The following is a 22601-nucleotide window of genomic DNA, read 5'->3' as shown; positions in this document are numbered from 1 at the left end:
CACTGCTGGGTCCCAACTAGGATTGGAGCTGGCTTTGTAATAGCACCTTGAGTTCTTCGAGGAGAGGCAATGTCTAAATTCTCCCCAAATAGAGAGCCTCCTAATTTGGAGGTGTACACACACACACACACACACACACACACACACACTCCAGAAGAGGAGGCCCTGTTTGGTAATATCTGAGATGGAGCAATCACAGGATTATAATAATGAGGACTCTGAATTGACCTCCAAAGGTCATGCAATCCAGTCCTCTGTTCTCAGGTAGAGGAACACCAGTGTTTTCCTCATTCATTCAATTTGGTCACTGCTACTGAGGACTTACTAAGTGCCATGATTACCTACTATTCACAGCGAAGTTTTTTGTTTTGTTTTTTGCGTCTAACTTAATCTTTCCCTCTATTATTCTCAGAAGAAATGAAGAAAAGACCCTCAGCTCTGTCCTTATTTAGGAGTTAAAATTTTGAAGATGATATAGCACACTTGTCACATAGCAGGTGCTTGATAATTATTGAATATTACCTCATCATCTCCCTCTTTTGTAAATTAAAACAAATCACCTACTCCTTTGGCACATTGTTGCTTCTCTCCAGCTTTCCCATATACGCCAAATGTGTGTTGACCAAAGGCACTCATTTATGCTCTAAAAGGCCTAACCAATGCTAGGTAGGGTGGGGAAAGCTGAGGACCCTGGGGAAGGTCATATATTTTGGGACTGCATTCTAGGTCTCTTTCTAACACTGCCTGTGACACTGGACTTTGCTGGGCCCATTTCCCCAACTGTAAAATAAGTGGGTTGGACTAGATGACTTTGAGGTTCCTTTTAATTCTAAAACTCAGACTCTGATTACTTCCCAGCAACTCCATGCTATGTTTGTTATTATATGCTAGTAGTCACATTCGTTTTGGAAAGCAGACAGGAAGGGAGGGAGCGAGGAGAAACCAGTTCTACAGTATGGACTCATTCAATTGTGACCCACTCTGACACTCCCCGCCATGCACCACACCAGGAGTTTAGTTCTCAGGCGTGATGCCCTCCGCATGCCATCCTGTTGTATTGGTTCATCTCCCTCATTTTGTCAGAGTCACTCTGAAGAATTCTATTCCTGATTTCTGAGGTGTCAGCAGCCCCACCCAACCGCCATCCTTGGTGAGTAGGCTTCTGGTTCAGTCCTTGAAGTCACTGAGAATATGACATGCCACAATGCCAACCCGTGGAGCCCCAGGTTTCATAGGGAGCCACGGATCACAGTCCTAGAGAGAAACCGCTCCCAGGACCCCAGTGACTTCTCAGAACAGGACAGAAGCATCCCTGCGGGAGAGAGGGTCCGGCTCTGTGAGTCGCCCAAGGCCAGGGAGTGCACACACCTGATGGCGCACTGGATCCAGATGCCAGTAAGAATTTCAGCATGTTAGAGGTCAGACCTCCTTCCAGCCCCTAGTCCAGGATGAGGGCAGCCGTGATGGCATGCAGTGGCGACAGAAGTGTTATTTTTGCCCTTTCATTAGGAGGCCAGAGGTGTTGAGATAAGGCTTCAGCTTCAGGAACCCAGAGCCTTGGGGGGCAGGGTGAGGGCAGCACAGGGTTGGAGAGGCCTCAGTGCGGGTCCCGCAGAGCGCAGCCCAGACTTGTACCAGCTTGAAGGCATAGGAGGCAGGCGCCGGCTGCGATTCCTAGCCCACACCCAGCTGAGAAGTCTGTTGGGGCAAGGCCTGTGCAAGGGAGGCGAGTTGGGAGTGCTAACTGGATTTTTTATTTTTATATCAAGACACTGTGTTTAAAATTTTTACAAAGGACAAACTCCATGGGTTTCCGTTAGTGTTTTAAGAACTTTTCTTTAAAAAAAAAAAAAAGCCAACAACAACAAAAAACAATGCCTTTTTGAAAGAGAGATGACAGACACAAAAGAGACTCCGTAAAGAAAATGGGGTGAATTTCTATTACCCCAAGGGAAGAGGTGGAACCCAGATTATACCCGGGGGCTGCTAATGACTTGGCCTCCACAGAACCTCGTTCACCAAATCTACTGTGTGGTGTCTGCAGCCCCCCACAGGGACACAGAGGTGGCTGGAGAGTTCTCCCCTATGGCCCTCCAATCCTGTCCAGAGGTCACGCCTTCCTCCTTCCACGCAGCGGTCTTGCTCAAATCTGTCTCTTTCTTGGGGGTCCTGTTCCTTGGTCAGATCGTGTGAGTACTGGGGTTCCAGAGCCAGAGAGCCCTGGGCCTGGGGCCCTCCCTTCCAGAGCTCTTTGCACTCACAGATTGGAGAAGCATTTGTTCCAAAAATGTTTTTTTTAAAAAATCAACAAAAACAAAACCCAGAAAAAAGACCAAGTCTGGGGGAGAAAGAGCTGCCCTGCTCTTTAAAGCTCCCAAGTCTGGCATTGGTCGGTGGTGCAGTTCCCAGGGAGGCAGAGGGCGAGCACCAAGGGGGTGTCCAGCTGGTGCTTTCGGGCCCCCAGGAGTGTCTGTGGTCAGGCTCAGGGAGCTGGCTTCAGCGGCTGTTCCACGGGTCCTCGGTTTCCCCAGGACTCCTTTGCGTCCCCATTTGAAGGGTTTGTTCAGGTTTACTTCCTTATTTGTGTTTTTGTACATACGGGTGCGTGTCCACATCTGTCTATATTTGTGCAGGTGGGTCTGCTGTCTGTTGTGTGTGGTTGCGTGCGTATACATATATGTCTGTGTGTGTATGTGTGTGTGTGTGTGTGTGTGTGTGTGTGGTACGCGTGTTTGTGGATCTGGGAGGGAGGGAGCAGGAGACAGGCTGTGCTCTGGCTGGAGCTATACCCTGGTAGTGGAGTGTGAGTGGGGCAGCCCAGTACTGTTGAACCCCGCGGCAAAGGTGTTATAGGGGTGCAACGTCTGCAGCCCTACCAGGGAGTTGGGGATCATAGTGATGGTGTTGGGAGTCATGAGTGGGATGTCATCAGGGGAGCGTCGCAGGGTCAGCGTGTAGTCAGGCAGTGCAGTGAGGCGCAGCGTGTCATGGGGGGGACCAGCCTCACACTCATGGTGAGTGGGGCCCAGCTGCAATGCTGCCAGCTCCTCCTCAGGAGCAGCTCCCAATTCGGGGGCCCCGGCTCCCCTCTGAGGGCTAGGCTGCCGCAGGGGCTCCTGACGTCGCTTGTCCTTACGGTAGTAGAGGGCAGCGAAGGCCAGAACGTTAAGGAACAGGAGGGAGGCCCCCACGGCGATGGTGACACTTAATTCAGTGGAGTAGTCACGAGGGTTCTCCACCAAGAGCGGCCCTGCATCCTGGTCCCCGTTCCAGGACCCTTGGGCATTCTCATTGCTATAGGCAGGGGAAATGGCCGGCCGCTTGGTGCTCCAGGTCTTGCCGTTGGGCCTCCGGGTGATATGGGAGCTGTGGGTGGTATCCGGGGGCGGCACTTTGGTGGTTGTGGACGTATAGTGGAACATGTCATGCAGGTTGTACAGGTGGGGCACCAGGTGTTTCCAAAAGGCTACCTTAGTGGCCCGGTAATGATCACGGACCCTTGGTTTCAGCCCGATGTGAAGGTAGAGCTGGTCTCGGGGATTGTATTTGGACCAGGCCACTTCCTCAAAGCGGTTGGCCTTGGTGTGAATGAACTTGGTGTCCTGGGGGACCGGCTTGTTGGGATCCCTGAAATACCACATGGAAATCTGGGGTCACCACTCTACCTTGATGAGGAAACGGCCTAGCATTCTCCCTCACACCCACCCCTGAACCTCCTCCCCAGTCCAAAACTTCCCAGTTTCCATCTTTTTCAGGGTCCCTCACTTTGTCCATACTCCTCCTCTTCCCCAGCCTCGAACACCTACTGCCTGCAGTGTCATGTAACCATCCCATCCTTCCCTGTGCCCATCCTGCAAGGTCATGCTGGAGACACTTTTTCTCACATGCTACTGAGCATCTATCAATCTTTTCAGCCGCCCTGTTTTCCCAAGAGCGCTTTCAAGGCTCTTTCTGAATGTCCTTCCCACTTCCCATGGCCTCTGATTATCTAACTTTGAATCTTACAGTCTAGCCAGTGACTCTCACTCCTGCTCAATCCTAATGTTAACTGACTTCTGAGCCTCAACAAAATTTTTGAGGGAAGGAAATGGCATGAAAGACTCAAAATAGCATGAAGGGAGGAAGTAAGGAGGGGGGTGAAAGGGTTACCAAGCAAGATTTGGGGTGATGACGGAAGAGGTTTAGATAGAGGAGCAGAGGGGAGGACATGCTGGGGTCCTAAAGGAAAACCCCCACTTTCTCCTTACCCGGTCTTGGCAAAGTTGGTCCAGTAAGTCATGACAACAGCGCTGAGCATAACGTCATTCTTGGAGAAGTTACAGGGGAAGAGGTCAGTGGGGCCCACCATTGGGACACCAAAAACGTAGGGTACTTCGTCCCCATGAGCTGCATCAGACCAAGCAGGCTTCATGAGGCTCTGGCAGTGATGATAGAAGGCGTAAAAGTAAGTCGGTGAGCCATAGCGGGCGTGCAGATCAGCTGTCACCACCGAGGGCTCCACCCACTGGTGGTCAGTGAAGAGTGCCACCAGTGTTTTACGGCGGGTCTCAGGGTTGTCACGGTCTGCCCAGTCTGTGTACATGAACTTGATGGTCTCCCGCAGGGTATCCTTACCCTCGGGATATCCATACAGATTGTCCACAAAGTTGGAGACTGAGTAGTCAAAGTCAGTGCCAGAGACGCCATCCTCGGGGTCTACCACCCCTTCCACGAACTTGAGGCCCTCGCCCTGGTTGACACCTAGCATGATGTCGTAGTTGAGGAACTCACCCTGTTCCATGAGGATCTCAGGGTCATCAGGAATGACATCACCATCAATCACAGGGCCAAAGGCCACATGGTAGCGGGCTGGCTGGATGTCTTGCTCCACCAGCTCCTTGGCACTCTTTTGCCGAAGACAGTCCACCATATCCACTGTGTCTAGAACATTACAGCCCACCTTGTCAGCCAGTAGGCTGGTGTACTTCACTGGTTGGTAGTTCACAGCCCAGCTGGACAGAGCAGAACCACTTTGGATGATGGCCCTCTGAAAAAGCCCTACAGAAGACAGGCGGCATCAGGTCAGCTCTGCCTTGTCACCCACAGCCCAGGCCTCCCTTGCCTGTCTCTGAGGGACAAAGCAAACACCTCTTCATTCCTTTGTGACTGAGGCTGCGCTATGGGTTGAATGGGCTGGGAAGGAGGAACAACCCTTTTGGCTAGGATGATGGGTGAGGACCAGAGGAGGGGTTGCTGGGCCCGTTCCCTACTGGTCCCCTGCCTGCTTCTTGCTTCCTTGTCCAGGGGCAATGGTTGGTAACTTGGGGGTTAAGGAAATGCCAGGAAGGATTAACCCTTTGGGTCCCAGACATCAGCTTCCTTATGCTCCCTCTCTTTATCGCTCCTTGTCTTCCCCTCTTCTTCCTGCCCAGCTGGGCCCAGCTCTGTGCCAGCACACCACCAGGGAGCTGGCACTTCCACCACAAAGGGGTCTTTTTCATGAGAGATGAGAAGTGCAGGCAGGAGAGAGCCTCACATTCTGGGAGTTTGGGGAAGGGTTACCGAGGGCAAAGGCCTTGGGGTCTGAAAGTCTCCAGGAAATGTGCTTTCCCAGTCCACAGTCCCCGCAGACACTTCCCTTTTCCTAAAGCTACTGACGCCTCAGATCCAGATTTTCCCCTAGCTGAGGGGGACTCAGTCCCCCAAATCAAAGAGTGGATGATTCTTCCCCTTAGGAAAAAAAGGGTATCACTCCTTCCCTGGCCCCAACATTTCCAAGGGGTAATCTGGTCCTCAGGTACACAATTCCATTCCTCTAAGAGAAAGGTGGAAAGAGAGGGAGAGAAATACAGATGATGACATAAGAGACAGCCTCAGTGTTTTGAAAGATTATTCTCCACGAGTCAATTACAGAAAGACAGAGAGAACAAATCTTTAAAGCAGCCACGCCTCCAGGGACACAGGCCCCCTATGACAGAGGATAGCACCATTCCAAGAAAGGCCTTTTCCTCCCAGGGGAGTAGTCCTCAATCTGGAGAGGAACTCCCTTTTAGAGAGACACCCTTGTAGCCAGTCACTTCACCCTCCTTTGTGGAAAAAGGGATACCTGCTCCCATTACTGTCGCCTAAAAACACATTCCAAGATGGGGTGCAGGTCCCACCTTAGTCTTCCCTCTCTAAGGTCATCCCAGGAGGGACAGAGATGGAATTTCTAGGTCAGAGAAGGTGATTTTTCTCTCAGAGAAACGGGCCTTCTTCAAAGAGAGACTGAAAGTCTTCCTGTGAGAATATCACTAACTCATGGGGTTGATTTCAATGAAAAAGCATGTCCTCTGTCACAGATTTCCTTACTTCAGAGAAGGGCACCTTTCCCTCTCAGAGAAGGAATGTGTTTTATAGTCCAGAGGTGACGAGAATATTTCATGTGAGCCAAAAAAGGCCTACTCAGCCCATTGGAAGAATCACTGACACAAGGACCCATGGCAAGGACACAGATTTTCCTTTGGGCTAAAAATGAGAGTTTCCCTTAGAGTGTGGTTCATCCCGGAGGAGGTTTGGAGGCTGATAATAGGGGGCCATCCCTGAGAGAGAGCCTGCCCCGCAGGTTAGTGGTCCTCACTTGGGAACCATCTCTCGCTCAAGGACAGTTCTCTTGTACAGACTTGTACTTCAGAGAGAAAGGCAGAGGAAGAGTGTTTCTTACACCTAAAAATGAATCTCCACCCTGGAGCTCTACCCTGAAGTCACAAGTCCTTCCCAAACCGAGAGATTCCCCTGCCCCAAAAGCACTCTCCCTTCAGAGCGAGTCCTTCTCCTACTCTCCTAAATAAGACTGCCACATCAGAAGGAGACTTAAATGGCATTCTCTCCTTTCCTCTGTCCCACTGAGGGCATTCCTCCTCCCCTAAAGAAACATGGCCCTCCCACTTCTCCCGGAAGGGATACTGAGCTGGTAGAAGAGGGCGGGCTGACTCCCCTGGGCACTGTGGCTGAGAAGCCAGTGCTTTGCTTGTTCATATTTTGCCCCCAGAGCTACTCACCCTCAGAGTGATGTGACAACGTGAGGAGGCTGACACAGGATGCGCCGATGCCCGAGCCAAAGACGGTAATACGGCGGGGATCACCACCGAAGAAGGCGATATTCTCGCTCACCCAACGGAGGGCCTGAATTTGGTCAAGGAGTCCATAGTTGCCTTTGGCAGCCTGATCGCCAGTGCTCAGGAAACCTGAATTCAACAAAGGGCATGAGGACAGCGAAAACGGAGGGCTGGACAATTTGGGTTATGATGGCAGCAGGAGTCGGGGCTGTGAGGACAGAGCACAGCTCCTTCTACCTGGCTAGAATAAAGCAAGGCGCAGCATCATCAACACAGAAGGATCGACTCCCTGCCTCCCACCCATTGTCCAGTTGGGAAGGAGGGATCTCCAGAACATTTGAAGGGGACGCCTCCAGTCAGGAGACTTAACCAGCAGGAACTGCACATGGTCAGGACCCAGCATCCTCTGCCCGGATGTCCGATCCAGGTCATGACCTTAGCACCTGGCAAGACAGAGTGGAAAGAGCAGGGACCCTGCTTCATCCCTGGTTTGAGTTCTGTCTCCACCAATTCCTAGCCACGTGGCCTTGGGCAAATTGCTTAAAATCTCTGGGCTACAGTTTCCTCTTCTGTAAAAGGGGGATAAAAATACTCCCACAGGTTGTAACAGGGATGAAAGGAACATAAGCATCTCTAGGTAATATGCTGAGCCCGTTGGAAATGTATGGCTACTTCTCTTTCCCTTTCCTCCTCTCTCTGAAGGAAGTGAAGATCCCAAGAGGCAACAACCCCTAGGCTCTCCTTGCCCTTCCCCAGCAGTCAGTGCATCTCCACCTCTCTCCAGGGCCTCGGATGCCCCCTGCCCGTCATTCTCAGGATAGGTCTTGATTTCCCTTGCTCCAAGACCTACTGAATCAGAAACTCTGGCGGGGTTGGTGGTGGGGGGAGCGGGCAGCAATCAGTGTTTTTAACATGCTCTCCATATGATTCTGATGCCTGCTAATGTTGGAAAACCACTGGGTGAGACCATCTTTTTCGTCTGGTGGAGAAATGGGGAAGTCAGTGCAGTAGTTACCACAGAAACAGGTCTTCCCGCCTACCCAGTGGGATTTGCTAGAGGAGCCATGTCACCATGGAGACTACCTTCCCACCCACCTGCTGGGATTTGCTGCTGTGGAGATTTGTTGCCATGGAGACTACCTTCCTGCCCACCTGCTGGCTATCCCACAGAGATGTCCTATATTCCCCACCACCACCACCCTGCTTCCATTTTAGATGGCTCCTGCTCTGCCTCATTTCATCCCTCTTCCCTGATCTTTAGGCTCCTTGGAAGGCTCTAGCTTCTCCCACCCTAGGCTTTCAGAAGGGTTCTTTGCAGGTGGCTAGTTGTGGCGTTCCTACACACTGGATACCCATTCCTGCATCACTAGTTTTTCACCCCCCAGTTAAAAGCTCATGCACAGCACCTGGCATCAACTCTGTGTGAGGCCATGTTTGAGGAGGGTCCCTCAGCTCGCAGAGAGCTCTCTGGCAGTCCATAGCAAAAGCTGAATTCAAATAGACTCAGGCAGGCACAAGACCACCTCACTGTCTTTCTCGAGGTCTTCTGTCTCTAGCTTCTGCAAGAGAGTTCATTTCACCTGCTTCAAGTGTGTTATTAATTTACCTTTGTTAAGTATGTAAAATACTTAGTTATTCCTCTCAGGACCTCGTCACAAGCCCTCTTTAGCCCCAGGCTCCTGATGAGGAAATGAGAAGGAACTAGAGAACGCCTGAATGAGAAGGAACGGAGGAGCTCTTGTTCCTCTAGACAAGGGGACCAGCTTCTCCCTGGCCTGGTCCATTCATGCTCTGAAGCTGCAACCCAGCTGTCCAAGCCTTGGGACCCTCTGGCAAAAGTCACTATGTGCTTCTCTTAGTCTGCCTGGCCCCCCGCCCCTTCCTCATCTCCTCTCCCTTTTCTCTTATTTAGGTAATAGCAGACTTGGCCTTAGCCTCTGCCAAGGAAGGTATCGTTCAGTGAAATGTGTCAAGTTCTCGGTCCAAATCAGCAGGAAGAGCCTGCACTTGGATGTCGTGAAGTACATTTCTCCAACATGTACCACTTTCCTGGGTTAGCAACAAAGGCCTGACGGGGTTTTGCGGAGGGTTCGACCATCACTCTTGGCTCCCTCGGATCCCACGAAGCCTGGGATAAGAGGCACTGAAGCACGTGGGTAATGCCATGTCAACCACCCCTACTACAAGAGTCCTGCTTGAAGTGCTACATACAACAGGGCCAGGAGGGGATACAGAAAACGTGACCCCCTACAAGCACACAGAACCTGGCAGTCACTCGCTGCTAGCTCCCCCGTACCTCAGCCATCCACACAAACTGCGTTAGAATGAGGACTGAAATACTAAGTTCCACAGACTGGCAGAGTCGATCTGAGCCAGTCTCCCTGGGCCCAAGTTTACACTGCAGTACATGGTAAGTTGCCTGTCAACAGAAGACGTGGGAATCTGGCACACTGTACCAGAATCAGACAGAGATCTGTGTCTCTCAAGGCTCGACATTTACCAGATTTTCAGTTGGCCTGAAGGGTACCTGAGCAGGAACATAAGATGAAAATCTGGGACCCAGAACGAAGCTGGCAAAGCCCTACTTCCTCAGCCCCAGGGATAACCGCATCCTATCTCCTGCTGGATCCCTTTCTTTTTGTTGCTCTCAGGCCCAGTGGGGGCTTCCCGAGTAATAACTCCCCCTGTGCCTTGGACAGGATCCATGCATTAGCCTGTGCTATTCTCCGAATACATGAATCACCGAAGATGTCTAAAGAAGCACGTTAGAGTGAACTGTGTATCTGGGTTCAGCGCTCCAGAGAAGCTGATGGGAGGGAGGGTGAATAAATGCATATACAGCAGGTCCTCGCATAACAACGTTGTTTCCTTATAACATTGATGAGATGCCGGAGGAACTTTTGTTTCTGGCCTACGGTTAACGTTGGTTTCTTTATACGGTCGTTTCACTTCAAGTCACAGAACCTCTCGAAGATGTTAAGTGAGGACTTCTGTAATTGAGGTCCAAAATGACAAAAGCCTCAGCTACAATGAGGAAAAGCTCAAGTGTCAGGACACACCCATGTTCTATATCTGGAGCCAAGAGACAAAAACATCTTGTATGTACCCAGAATCTAATCAGAGGCCTATTGATTACATCTGGGTTCCAGGGCCGGCAGCGAAGGATGCTCAGGAAGCGGTAGCGAACTTCTGACCTAGACCCCAGCTTATGACACCTTCTGAGGTTTGGCTAATATTATTAGATCATTAACAGCTTCAGCCCAAAGAATAACAGTTCTGCCCCCAGGGGAGGAGGTTGTGAAGTGGGGGAGGGTTCTTGACCTGAGTGTCATGGATGAGTTTCAGTGGGATCCACGAAATCATTTTTAGAGAGAGGGAGAGAGAGAGAGACACAGAGAGAGTGTGTTTTCTGAGGAGAGTCCATAGCTTTCATCAGAATCTCAAAGGCGTCCAAGACTCCCCAAAGGTTAAGACCTCCTGATGTAGAAACCTAAGGCTTAGAGCAGCTGACGGGCTGTGAAGTGTCAGCAAATCAGGATGTGAGAGGGCATGCTCACCAGCAACAGCTCTGTGCAGCCCAGAACCCCAACTGACACTTCAGATCCCATGAGTGTCTCCTTCGGTCTCTTTTCTGCCTCCTTTCTCTGTCACTCCTGCCCTCTTCTCTCTCCCCCACCCTTTTCTTCTCTTCCTTACATCCCCCCTCCTTCCCTGGCTCCTCTCACCCTCTTTTCCTTCATCCTTAGCCAGTCCAACAATATGGAATAGAAGCATATTCTTCGTATTGTCTGTGTTTTCCAACACACCTTCTCAAATGAAGCTTTGTGTTTCTAATTTTCCAAAGCAGCTGAGTTAAATGTTTTCTATTACTCTCTCTAAGAAAATAAAGTAGCAAAATTACTTTTGGTCTTTGACCACCATATACATGTGCCTGTATATCGGTGTGTGATTACATTTGTATATTCATTACTCTTCAGAAACTGTGCAGCCCTACTGTGTGAGTTTACAGCCACCTGCATGGTACCATTTTTACTGTCAGAGACTCAGATCCCCTTTCTCAACAGGACAGAGCAGCTTAGGAGAGCCTTGCAGTATGTGTGGGGCAGCTCAGAAAGACAGAGGAGCAGCAGGAGAACCGTGAAAGCCACCCCCCCAGACTGTTGAGGGACCGGGGAGATGGCCTATATGCTTCATAGCCGATAGCCAGATGGCAGTGAAGGGGGCACAGGCTCCACTTTTCTCAGGGACTATCACTTCTCCAGTCTGGACCCGACAAAGGTGTCTTGCTGTCGCACACAGTGTTAGGGGTGAGTCAAGAGGTTTTGTTTGCCTTTCTGCGTACGTAACCGCACCACGAGTGAAACGCAGCACCAGGGCCTCGGGGTTAGAACTGGCAAAGCAATGTACTTAAAAGCCAATTAGAGTAAGGTCCTCTCAGGTGACTGGCCTGGAGGAAGCCATGCCTACTTCCTTGTTCAGCACCCAGGCCCACAGACCTGACAAATTGCCTTGACCCCCACTGGACCCCCACTGGCAAGAAGTGGTTTCTTCCTGCCACTGCATGTGAGCCCCGAAGTCTGGGTGAGCACCTGAAAGGGTGCTTAGTCACCGTCTCGGAGGCACTTGTTTAACTCAAGCCCTTGACCACTCGTAGGCATTTGCAGTCACCAAGGAAGGTGCAGGGTAGAGTGGCAGCCTAAGTTGCTGAAATAAGCGTGTGGACGAGTATGTTGGGGAAGGGCACGTGTGTGTGTATGAAGAGGTGTTTGGGAAATGAGTGTGTAGTGTGAGAGTATGTGTGCGTGTATGAAGATGCACACATGGAGAGAACAGAAGTCGTGTGTGTGTGTACATGGATGTGTAAGTGTGGGGTGTGCATGAGAGTGGGGTGAGTAGAGGTGTATGTGCATGGATGAGCATGTGGGGATATGTGGGGTAGGGTGGGGGACGTGGACATACGCGTGTGTTGGATACATGGATGCAGAGTTGTGTGTGTACGTGTGCGTGTGGGTGTATGTGTAGGGGGTATGGGTGTGTGTATAAGTGAGGGGATGTGTGTATGTAGATATGGAAGCAGGGATACGGTGTGTGTGTAGTATTTGTGTATGTGAAGGGGGAATGTTGGCTTGTGTTTATGCAGGGAAGGTGAGGGACATACGTGTGTGTGTGGGCGTTAGATGAGGAAGGGGGTGTGCAGGGGATATGGGGACACGTAGAAGAAATACTGATATACATTTAAGGTGTATACGTGTGGGGTTTGTGTGTGCTTGTGGGTGTGCAGGGCGTGTGTCTATGTAGAGCACATATATGGGGTATATAATAAGCACACACATATATGGTGCAGTGTGTATATAGCAATATGGACGGAGAGGTATATGGGAATGAGTGTGGGGGGGAAGGGGGGGAAATCTGTGTAGATGGGGGGAGATATGAAGTATAGAGAGGTGTATGGGCACGTGGATGTGTGTGGGGGATGCTACCTGTGTGGAGTGTATATGGAGGGCTGGGGGGATGTGTGTATGTAGTGTGGTCTACACGTGTGTGCAGATGTGTGTGTGCTTGTGGGCGGTGAGTGAGACATAATGGTACCTACGGGTGGATGCGGGCAGCGTGGATGTGTGCACGTGTGACTGGCTGGAAGGAATGAATACCTGTGGATGTGCGGGTGGGTGGGTAGGGCTGAGGACAGGCGCCTACAAGGCTCAGCCAAGCAAAGGCCTGGAAGTAGAGATCTAAGAGAAGGTGTGAAGTTTAAATGGAATTTCCAGTGGCGTCTAAACGTTCCAGGAAAGGGCCTGGGGACTCAGGGAGCTCCCCTCACTTGGGTAGGGGCCATGGGATAACAACATTTGACTATGGTCCTTAGCAACAGCTACAGACAAAAGGCCACTGCTTCTTAACTCCCTCCTTGAGCAGCAGGGTCCGTGTAGGGGCATAGCAGGGAACCATACCTAACACCCCAACCCGATAGTTGAGGGTGATGACGATGACGTTGCCATAACTGGCGAGGACGCTGCCATCAATCATGTTGCCTGTCCCTTCCATGTAAGAGCCTCCATGGATGTAGACCATGACGGGCTTAGCGCCACTGTCCCGGATGTCTGTAAGGAAAAGGGGTGAGACACATGCTGGGTAGGATGCCCTTCCTCCCCCACCCCCGCCAGCCTTTGGGGGTGTGGGCAGCAAAGCTATTCCAGGTGCCAGGACACCACCGCCATCTGTGAGGGCAGGACTCATGGGGCATCAGCCAGAGACTTCAGTGGTGTCTTTAAAGACTGGCTTCCAGTGCCTCCCAGCAGCCAGGTGTACCTGAGACAGCTAGGTCTGGGGAGGCCATGGCTGGGCCCTGGGGGCAGGGGCAGGGGCAGGAGGAAGAGGAAGGGCTGGTCCCTTAGCTGGATCAAGTGAGTCCCTGCCCTGGGCGCCCAGGAGTCCTGGGACCTGTTATGGCTTTAGAGAGCAGGGGCTGGGGAGCCCTGGAACCCCCAAGACTACACCAGTTACATAGAAATACGGCCATTGGCAGCAGCTGGCCCCCCAGTGCAGACAGAGACAAGAGGGGCGGGAGTAAGGAGTAGCACAGGGAGAGAACAAGGGAGAATGTGGGGAAAGGGGAGTGAATGGCACAGATGGGGGGGGGCGCCTTAGTGATGAGGTTCCTCAGCCATGTCCTCATTTACCCCATTGTCCTCGGGCATCAGGCAGACTTAACTGGAGCCACTAGGGATGTGGAAAAGAGGAAAGGGGCAGAACTAAGAATGAGAGAGCCTGCCCCCAGGCAGCATTAAGATGAAGACGGAGCCTCCCAAAGGCCATTCAACGAGGGACCTGAAAGTGGCTGCTCCCCAGCCCAGGCAGCCACCACTGGGCCCCTGAGCTGTGTGGCCCCTCCAGGGGCGGCGGGGGAGGGGGAGAGATAGAAGGGAATGCTCTCTGCTGCCCAGCAAACACGACCTGTTTTCCCAAGGACGAAGGAAGACAACTTCAACCATCACCCACGGATCTACTGACTTTGGTGTCCTGGCCTCAGCCTTAAGTTTCAGCCCGCGGTCCTGTGGCCCAGTCCTCAACCTATAAGCTACGGCCGCCCCTGGCCCTGAGGCCATCTCTCTATTTCTGGGAGAAGGCTGGGGAGGTTGTAGGGGGCGCTGTTCTCCAGCGCCTTTGGCTGTCAGTGTCTCGCTCCTCAGGAGCCAGTCTCCTCGCCCTCCCTCAGTGCTGCTTTCTCTCCACGCTCCCTGCTGCTCAGTAGGGACAGGTGCTCGTGAACCACAGAAGATGCTAGAGGAAGCTGTCCCCGGCAGGCAGTGCCGCTGCTACTGGAGGACTGAGAATGGGGGTGGGCACCGGGGCGAGGAGGATGCCCTCCCGTGGCTCTGCTTGTGGTCCCCTGCTCCCGCCAGCCGTGTCCATCACCCTGGAACTCCCAGTGGCCAACCAGGCCAAAGATGGATGAACAGCCCAACGGCCTTGTACAGGAACAGAAACACACCAACGGACGGACAGACAGACAGACGGGGCTTCTCCCCATCGAGAGGGGGAGGGGCTCTGTGCCATGCACCAGCCGCCGCGCCCTGCAGCCCCCAAATACCTTCATCTTCATCCCCGTCATTATCCGCTAAGTCCTCGCCCTGTTTCTTAGCGCCGGATCCTGGGGACCAGACACGGGGAGACACAACAGCACAGAACAGAGAACAAAACAGAGAGAGAATTCAAAAACAGCATGACTGCAGTGTGGCCCAGCAAGCCAGCTCTGGGTCTGGGCCCAGGACAGGCAGGAGGGATGGCAAGAACTGAGGGAATGGGTGGGCTGAGGCCCCGGCTGTGCTGGTCGCTCTGTCCCGCCTCCCTGTCCCCAACAGCCCATCTCAGCCAACTATCTTCCCATGCAGGAAGGAGGTAGCGGCAGGTGTGCCACGGCACAGAGCCAGACGCCCACTCAGGGAAAGGATTTCTTCCATATGGAAGGGGCTGTGCGTGTGTACACAGGCAGGCTGAGCTGGAGAGTGGGGACAGGCACTGACGGTGACAGGTGGCACTGGCCGCACATGTGCATATGAATGTGAGCTATTAGGGGACGAGCCCTGAGCTCCTGGGCCTCAGCTGACCCTGATTCCCACAGGAGAAAATGGGAGATGAAGCTGTCCCTCTGGTCTTCCTTGTTGGGGCTCCTTGCTCTGGTTAATGGCAAATGGGGTTCCTGCCCACAGGAACCAGGCCTGAGAGCAGCAAGCATTGTTCTGAGATCTAGAGAGAGCCAGAGAGGGAGGGAGGGAAAGAAGGAAGGGGAAATGGAGAAAGGGGAGTGGAGAGAGAGAGAGAGAGAGAGAGAGAGAGAGAGAGAGAGAGAGAGAGAGAGAGGAATAATGGTGATAGCTCCTACCGTGTACTATGTACTGAATATTTACCAGGTGCCAGACTCTACTTCTGCTTTACTGTTTCATCCTTACTCCCCAGTGAGGTAGGTACTATCTTTATTCCTGTTTCACTGATGGGGAAACTGAGGTTCAGAGAGGTGAAGTAACTTGCCCAAGATCACACAGCTAGAAAGTGCTAAAGGTGAGATTCAACCCCAGGTCTGCTTGACTCCAAAGCCCATGGTCTTTCCACTGCACCATGCCACCTTTCTGGGATGGGGGAGAGGGAAGGGAAAAAAGAAATGAGAAAAGAGGTGGAGCATGAAGGGGAAGGGAGGGAAGGGAAGGAGAGAATAGAGGAGAGAAGAGAGACATTCAGGACCCGGGGGTAAGCTGTTCTAAGGAGACGAGAAAGGGGACCTACAGCCTGGATACCATGCACTATGTGGAAACAGAGGTTATTCTGCTGGCAACCCAGGGCTTAACCCTCCTGTCTAGGACACCAGATACTCTCAGCCTGGAGGCAGCAAACAGCCCTCTTTCTCAGCTGGTCTGGGCTCCAATGAATGAATTCCCTTACAGCTATTAATCAAAACAGGAACCGCCCTCATATTTCAAAATGCCTTTTCAACTAAGGCAAGAGCCCAGCCCAAGGCGCAGAAAACGCCTCCAGCTTCCTGAACTTCCAGTGGCATCAACCATCTACACACCTGCCAGTACTGCCCTCAGAGACCCTGTGGGACATTGGGTGTCATCATCCACACATGGGACAGCCTCTCCACCCCGACCCCACAGATGGAAAAGAATCACTCATCTCTAAACACGAATTCCCTCCAACTTGATGGAGGGTGGGGGATGGGCATGTCTTCCCCAGGAAATCCTTCATTTCCCAGGGGCCCTGACTTAGAAGATTTGTCCGTTTAGCGCCCCCCCCAGGAGTGTCCCTGGGCTGTGCATTGTCCCAGCTTCCTCACACAGATGTCCTTGCCGCTGTGCCTGTCACCCAGGCCAGCTAGACCACCATCCCCCATCCGGACACTGGTGATACAGGGTCCCAGCCAGGCCAGTGCTGCCTAGGCTTCGCACACAACCCTCACGACCTCTGGGGACGAATTTCCTCCAAGAGACAGGGCTTGTAACTCAGGCCCAAATGGCCAACGGTCCTTGGATAGGGAACTAATTTGCACAGCTAAATGGCCAAATGACCTCCCCTGCACTGTCTGAAACCCACTTCCCAGCTTGGCCCATGGGGCCTAGCTAAACCAGCTGAGTCTAAACACTAGGTTAGGCACTTCTTCAGAGCAGCGGTCAGGCCTTCAGTTATTTCTCAGTCTTTCCTCTACCTCATTCATATCCCTCCACATCCCAACGGCATCTAGCACTTGGCCTTGCCCATAGTCAACAATCACGATTGGTAAGTGTTTGTATTAGCACGGACCTTACAGTCAGCTCTCCAGCCAAGCTCCGGGGACTGGACCCAGCTGCCCTAGGCTCTTACTGGTGCCCTGGGGAGATCACCCCACCTAGGAAATGGTTAATGTTAAGGTCAGGTCCTCTTCCCTAGCGGCAGCTTTAAGAGACCTTCTCACTGAATTCATTGATAGGCTAATGGAGTGTTAAGGACAGACTGTCCACTACCAGCAGCAGATGCAGAAACAGGTTCTTAGAGGGAGGCTTGCCTAAGGCCTCACTGAGTTAGCATCAGGAGCTGGGAGTCAGTCAAGCTTTGTGGCTCCCAGACTGGCTTCTTCATTCGCGCACCCAAGTGTTTACTGATCGCCTACGGTGTGGGGGGTCCTGGCCTGGGTGCGGGATGTGGTGGAACACTCAGTGCGCATGCCACACATAGAGATCCTGGGTTCTGCATCCACTGCCAGGAATCCTGATGGCCCCACTTGGGGGAACCCTGCTCTAGGATTTTAAAGGAAAGCAAAGCTCCAGCTTGCCAAAGGGTGGCCGGGATCAGGCTATGACTGTCCACCTGTTCCTTAGGCTGTTACTCTTTCCAGTTCAGCCTCGCTCATCCACATTTCAGCATTTCTTTCAGAGTTGGGGAGGTGGGAATGAGCAGACGGGAGTTGCCTCACGTGCTACAGTGGAAAGAACTCTGCACTGAGGGTCAAGAGACCCAGGTTTTGGTCCCAGCCCTGCCACAGGCCAGCGACAGGGCCTTGAGCAGCAGCAAGTCATTCCCCTGGGCCCGTTTCCTCATCCGTAACATTGGGACACCGATGCCCACCTTAGAAGCTTCCAGAGATGTGGGGAGGATTTTCTGAGGTAAGAATGAAAGCACTTTACAGAAAACAACAAGTCTTATTCGAACAGGAAGAATGATTATACCGGGGGAACAAATTCCTCCCAGCAAGGGGGTCAATTGAAAATGCAGGATTTCGTGGCTCCTTTAGTCCAGAGTCCCTGGAGACCCCCAAGGTCTGCCAGCAGACTAGCCCGACTCTCTCAGTTATGCACTGGCGGGCTTACTAAGCCTTTGTAGGAGTTTGGTCTCAGCTTCAGGGCTGGACAATTGAGTCCACAACTTTCAACCCAGGAAAGAGCACGGAACTATGAGCCACTGGCTCCATCTTGGCCGCCCGCTCTGTCTTTGGCACACGCTTCAGGGTGGAACTTGGGGCTGGGAAGACTGGAGGAAATGGCTTTGCTGCTTCTGCTCTGAAACTGCCTTCGGCCACCAAGTCCTGCCTTTGGATGAGGTAGAGCTCACCGACCGCCCCCTGAGCCTGGGCTACTTGAAGGAAGGCTGGGTGCTCAGGGACAAGGGCAGGTGGGCAGGCAGACCTCCCTCTCTCTCTCTCTCCCTCCCCGCCGGCTCGCTACCTACCTCCTTTCCTACAAATTTTCTTGTTGGGCTTTCGGGCGCATTCCTTGGAAATCCGCTTTACTGTAAAATGAATAAAAAACTAAAAAATAACAGGAGGCCTCTGCCCAGGGGCATGCACCCCCCAACCCCCAGGCCCCAAGAGCTGCTCTGCAGGTGGCACATGGCAGAGAGCCTGTCCCACCATCTCCCTGTTTCTGTCACTTACCTTAGTGTGACCCCCGCGGGAGGAGGCATCAGCTAGTGAAAGAGAAGGCACCTAAGCAGGGCCCTCCAGGCTCGCCCCCCGCCCGTCCCCCACATCCAGCTCCCTTGGCTACACACAACGACCACCTTTCAGAGCAGGTGGCACGGCAACAGGGGGCTCTGGTGCAGCCAGCATCCTCCCGCGGGCAGCTGCCAGCAGTGACCCATACTCCCCCAGGGAACCCCCATCCAGCACTCTGGCCCTAGACTTGTCAAAGCTCTCAGGCCTTGCCAGGCCCCTCCTGGTAACAGTGTCGCTCACACATGGGAGCTCAGACAATGCTGGGAGAGGGAAGAACAGGGAGGAGGAAGGGGAAGGCCAAGCAGAGTGATGGTTAGAAGCTTTTTCACAGACAGACAGAGGCATGCTGCAGGGCACACAAGCACGTGCAAGCCACGAACACAAGAGGGCAGGTGGGAGGCAGGGAGGGCACAGTGCCCGGCCACAGCACTCACCATCCTCCGTGGGCACATAGACATTCAGGTAGAGGCAGTCTTCATTGGGCTCCTGGATGTACGTGGCAACGATATCCAAGTTGGCAGTGAACCAGACAGGCAGCATGACTTCAGGTACAGCTGTGTGGATGTTCTGGGGGCACACTGGGGGGAAGTGTGTGGCGTTCCGGATGCCAGACCAGGACGGGGGTGGTTCAGGGGGCAGGAAGCGTTTCTCGCCGATCGGAGGAGCTGCGTAGGGCACCCCCAGGTATTGGTCCACAGGCCCCAGGATCTCACTGGGCAATGGTACCCGGGCACCCCTTAGCTTCCCAAAGTGAGTATTGACTGTGGGTGCTGGGGCCTGAGTACTGGCCCTCAGCACCAAGCCGAGGAACCACAGGGTGAGGCACAGGCTCCGGCCAACTCTGGGCTGAGGGCTCGGGGACAGCGAGGGCGGGCCAAGCCGCAGCCACATGTTCCGGGCAGGGGGACTGGCAGGAAAGGCAGACTCCAGGGTCACAGCATCAGCCCAGTAGGCAGCCCCTTCATGGCCACTCCGACTTGAACCTCACAACTGAGCTCTCAAGGGACACCTCCAGGTGCCCAGCACATAGAGGGCAGGTCGTCCAAGCTCCACAGCTTCAGGGCCAGGCAGGCCTGTGGAAAGACAGAAGTGGAAGTCATCCAAGGTGGTCGGGACAGCTATGGAGTGGCTCTTTGGGGCCTTGCTGGGACTGGGCTATTCTCCTACATGCCCGTCCTGGGGTCCAGAGACCCACAGATGATCTCCGCTGCTCGTCAGAACCATTCTGTGTGCCGGGGCATGGTCGGAAAAGCCAAGAGGACTAACACAGTGACAGTGCTTGCCACTGCAAGTTTCCAGTCCCCAACTTCAACTCCTCAGCCAATGGAGCCCACGTGGGCCAGCTGGAGCCAGAGTGGCATGTGGTAGCAGGGGCGGGGGAACGGCAAATGGAGCTCACATCTCTGGGCATGCTGTATGAAGCCCCAGACGGGAGACCGCACACAGGGAGCTCCATAGCAGGAGACCCTCAGTCGGGGACTCTAAGGCCTAAGAAGAGAAAGCAGCAGATAGGCAAAGTGTCCCCCAGAGAGACTCCCTCACCTGCAGGAGGGCCAGGGGCAGGACTGCCATTTGCCAGAGTCCCCACACCCTCCCGTGCCCTCCTGTACATCTCTCCTCAGCCCTAACGGCTCCCAGGTCCTTCAGCCTTGGTCCTTTTTGTCGGCTAGCTCTGATTCACACGGAGTGCCAGAACTGAGGCAGAAAGCCCTCTGCCTGGCACCCCAGGTATTGTTGATGCTCAGCCAGTGTAAAGTAAACAGCAGAGTAACCCACACTCAGAAACTCACAGGAATAAACTCACAAAGGCTCAAAGAGTGAGAGAGAGCAAGTCACGATTACAGCACTGTGATATTCACTCAGAGACCTATGTCCGAAACCCCAAGAGATCCCCTTATCTAGTCCCACATTCTGCCCCAGAAAATAGCTAAATATCCAGATACATGCAGCATGATGGTGACACATAGGTAGAGGCAGAAACGGAAAAAACAATCAAGACACACAAGCCTTCTGACACACAGTTATACAGTCAACATATATCCACAGGCACACACAGACGCTCTTGCATGGACACACACACACACACACAATTTAGTTTCCTCCATTTCTCCCGCCTTCCAAGATTGCAGGCCTGCTCCTTTAAGAACTGCCTGAAGGGGTGGGGGAGGGAGATTGGGAACGCCCGGCAATCGGCCACCACGAGAGGGGAATGAGAATGTGTGTGTGTGTGTGTGTGTGTGTGTGTGTGTGTGTGTGTGTGTGTGAGAGAGAGAGAGACAGAGAGAGACAGAGAGACAGAGAGAGAAAGACAGAGACAGAGACAGAGAGAGACTCAGAGAGAGACACACAGAGAGACAGAGAGATAGAGCACGCGTGCGCGCCTGCGTGCGCGCGAGCGCAGAAGAAGGGAGAGGAGGGAGGGCAGGCAAAGCAACTAAAGAGGTGGGGGCTCAGAGGAAATGGGGAGCAAAGTATGGGGAGGTTAGATCCCAGACACTGCCCAGAATGCACCCGGATAGGGGGAGGAGGGGCAGGGGAAAGAAGGGGTAGGAGTAGGGAGGTGGGGCAGGAGGGAGTGGGTGTGTGTGTATGGGGGGGATAGTCCGCAGCTGAGTTCACACAATCCCCCCATTCACCGTCTCCATGGCAACTCTGGGGCACAGACCGCTCATTCACACGGCTTCCCCGCCAGCAACCCCCCCACCATTAACCCTCTCAGTGCTGCCCCTCCCCACTAATTCCATTAACCCTTTCTGGATGCCTCCCTCTCCAGTACCCCATCGGCGCCAAATGCTGGTCCCCTTTGAGTCAATTCCCTGCAGCCCCTCCACCGTGAAGAGCTAGGCAAATCCACCGACCCCCAAATGCCCTCTGTACCCTAGGACCCACTGTGAGTCCCCAAGGCCAAGATCTCCATCCTGGTCCAGCTTGCAATTTGGGAGAGGACGGGGTGCGGGGGGCGGCAATGCCGGGGATTAGAATGGCAACTAAGGGTACTTTTTAGGCTGGAGCAGTACTGGGCGAGGGGCATTGTGCAGGCATGCACGGGTATTGGGAACTGCAGTATTAGGGGCTACGTGGGCTCGGAATGGAACTGGGGGACTGAGCTGCATTGGAATGGGGGAGGATAGGATAAAGGCCTCCGTTGGGGGGGCTGCAGAGAGTGGGGGAGGGAGCCTGGCTGTGAGATGCTGTGATGGAAGAGGGACGGGGCTGCACTGCGGGGGAGGGGGGCCCTCGTTAGGGGTATTTTGATGAGCATGCGGGCCGGGCTGTGGAAGTAGAGGGACCATGGGCGGGAGCACGATAAGGATGCGGGCTTCAGCGAGGACGTGGAGGGGGCAAGGGGAGCAGGGGAGGACCGGGGGTCAGGGGTGCCGATGGGGAACAGGGGGTTGAGGAGGATGGCAAGCGCTGGCTGGAGAGTCGAGGAGCCCGACATTGGGAGGGGATCGGTTCAGGGCAAGGCACGGGCAGCTAAAGGATGAGAGACCGGGGCAGGCGGCCTCACCTGTTCCCCGGGCTGTTGCGAGCGACTGAACCGGGCAGCGGACCACCCATATCGCCTCCAGGCCAAGGGCTCCGCACCCGAATTCCCGAGATCTGCTCTCCGGCAGCCTGGCTGCTGTGCCCGCGCACCGAGGGGGCGCGCTGCGCGTGCCCGGACACGGGGGGCGCGGTCCCTGCCATTAACTCCTTTTGTGCCAGAGATGGCTCAAGTCCTGGGGCATGGCCCAATTCCTTCCATGCTGTCTCACACACACACACACACACCCTCAAATCACAAACAGGTGACCTTCCAGGGCAGCTGGTCCAAATTTTACCTGCGGAGCTCGAGACCTTGAGACAAAGGGAGAAACTGAGGCACAGCCTGCAGGAGCCCCATCATAATTCACAAAGACCGGCCTCCACCTCATTCAGCACCCCTCACCTGTCCTTAGCACCAGCACCAGTGTGGGCACTCTGCCCTCATCGTGACACTGTCCCAAAGGTCAATGCCGTTCCTTTCTGGGGGGGGGGGGGGGCGTGAGCATCAGACTGCCAGCATACCGTTTGTCCCACTT

General features: G+C 53.7%; 1 protein-coding gene across 3 annotated transcripts; it reads right to left on the bottom strand.

Annotated features, from left to right (window-relative positions):
- Positions 1 to 1731: 1731 nt before the first annotated feature.
- On the bottom strand, positions 1732 to 22181 carry NLGN3 (neuroligin 3). 3 transcript variants are annotated; one of them, XM_019747932.3, is made up of 8 exons: positions 22049 to 22181; positions 18972 to 19610; positions 18273 to 18332; positions 14668 to 14727; positions 13028 to 13177; positions 7020 to 7205; positions 4248 to 5037; positions 1732 to 3627 (listed from the first exon to the last, which is right to left on the bottom strand). In XM_019747932.3, the coding sequence occupies exons 2-8, from the start codon at positions 19426 to 19428 to the stop codon at positions 2784 to 2786; spliced, it is 2547 nt and encodes an 848-aa protein (XP_019603491.3). In that variant the 5' UTR covers positions 19429 to 19610; positions 22049 to 22181; the 3' UTR covers positions 1732 to 2783. The 3 variants fall into 3 exon arrangements, with proteins under 3 accessions (XP_019603491.3, XP_019603492.3, XP_019603493.3); XM_019747933.3 differs by lacking the exon at positions 18273 to 18332; XM_019747934.3 differs by lacking the exons at positions 14668 to 14727; positions 18273 to 18332.
- Positions 22182 to 22601: the final 420 nt, after the last annotated feature.

This window comes from Rhinolophus sinicus, chromosome 18, assembly GCF_057876585.1.
Source record: "Rhinolophus sinicus isolate RSI-liver-muscle chromosome 18, RSI-T2T, whole genome shotgun sequence".
Lineage (NCBI taxonomy): Eukaryota > Metazoa > Chordata > Mammalia > Chiroptera > Rhinolophidae > Rhinolophus > Rhinolophus sinicus.
This window is presented reverse-complemented; position numbering and strand designations above follow the sequence as displayed.

Excerpts from the sequence above, each read along its gene's own strand:
- NLGN3 (XM_019747932.3), bottom strand. The coding sequence starts at position 19,428 with ATGTGGCTGCGGCTTGGCCCGCCCTCGCTGTCCCCGAGCCCTCAGCCC. Across the intron at positions 13,178-14,667 it reads TGACGGGGATGAAGATGAAG|ACATCCGGGACAGTGGCGCT; the intron begins GTATTTGGGGGC and ends TTTTCCTTACAG. Across the intron at positions 7,206-13,027 it reads CTATCGGGTTGGGGTGTTAG|GTTTCCTGAGCACTGGCGAT; the intron begins GTATGGTTCCCT and ends TGTTGAATTCAG.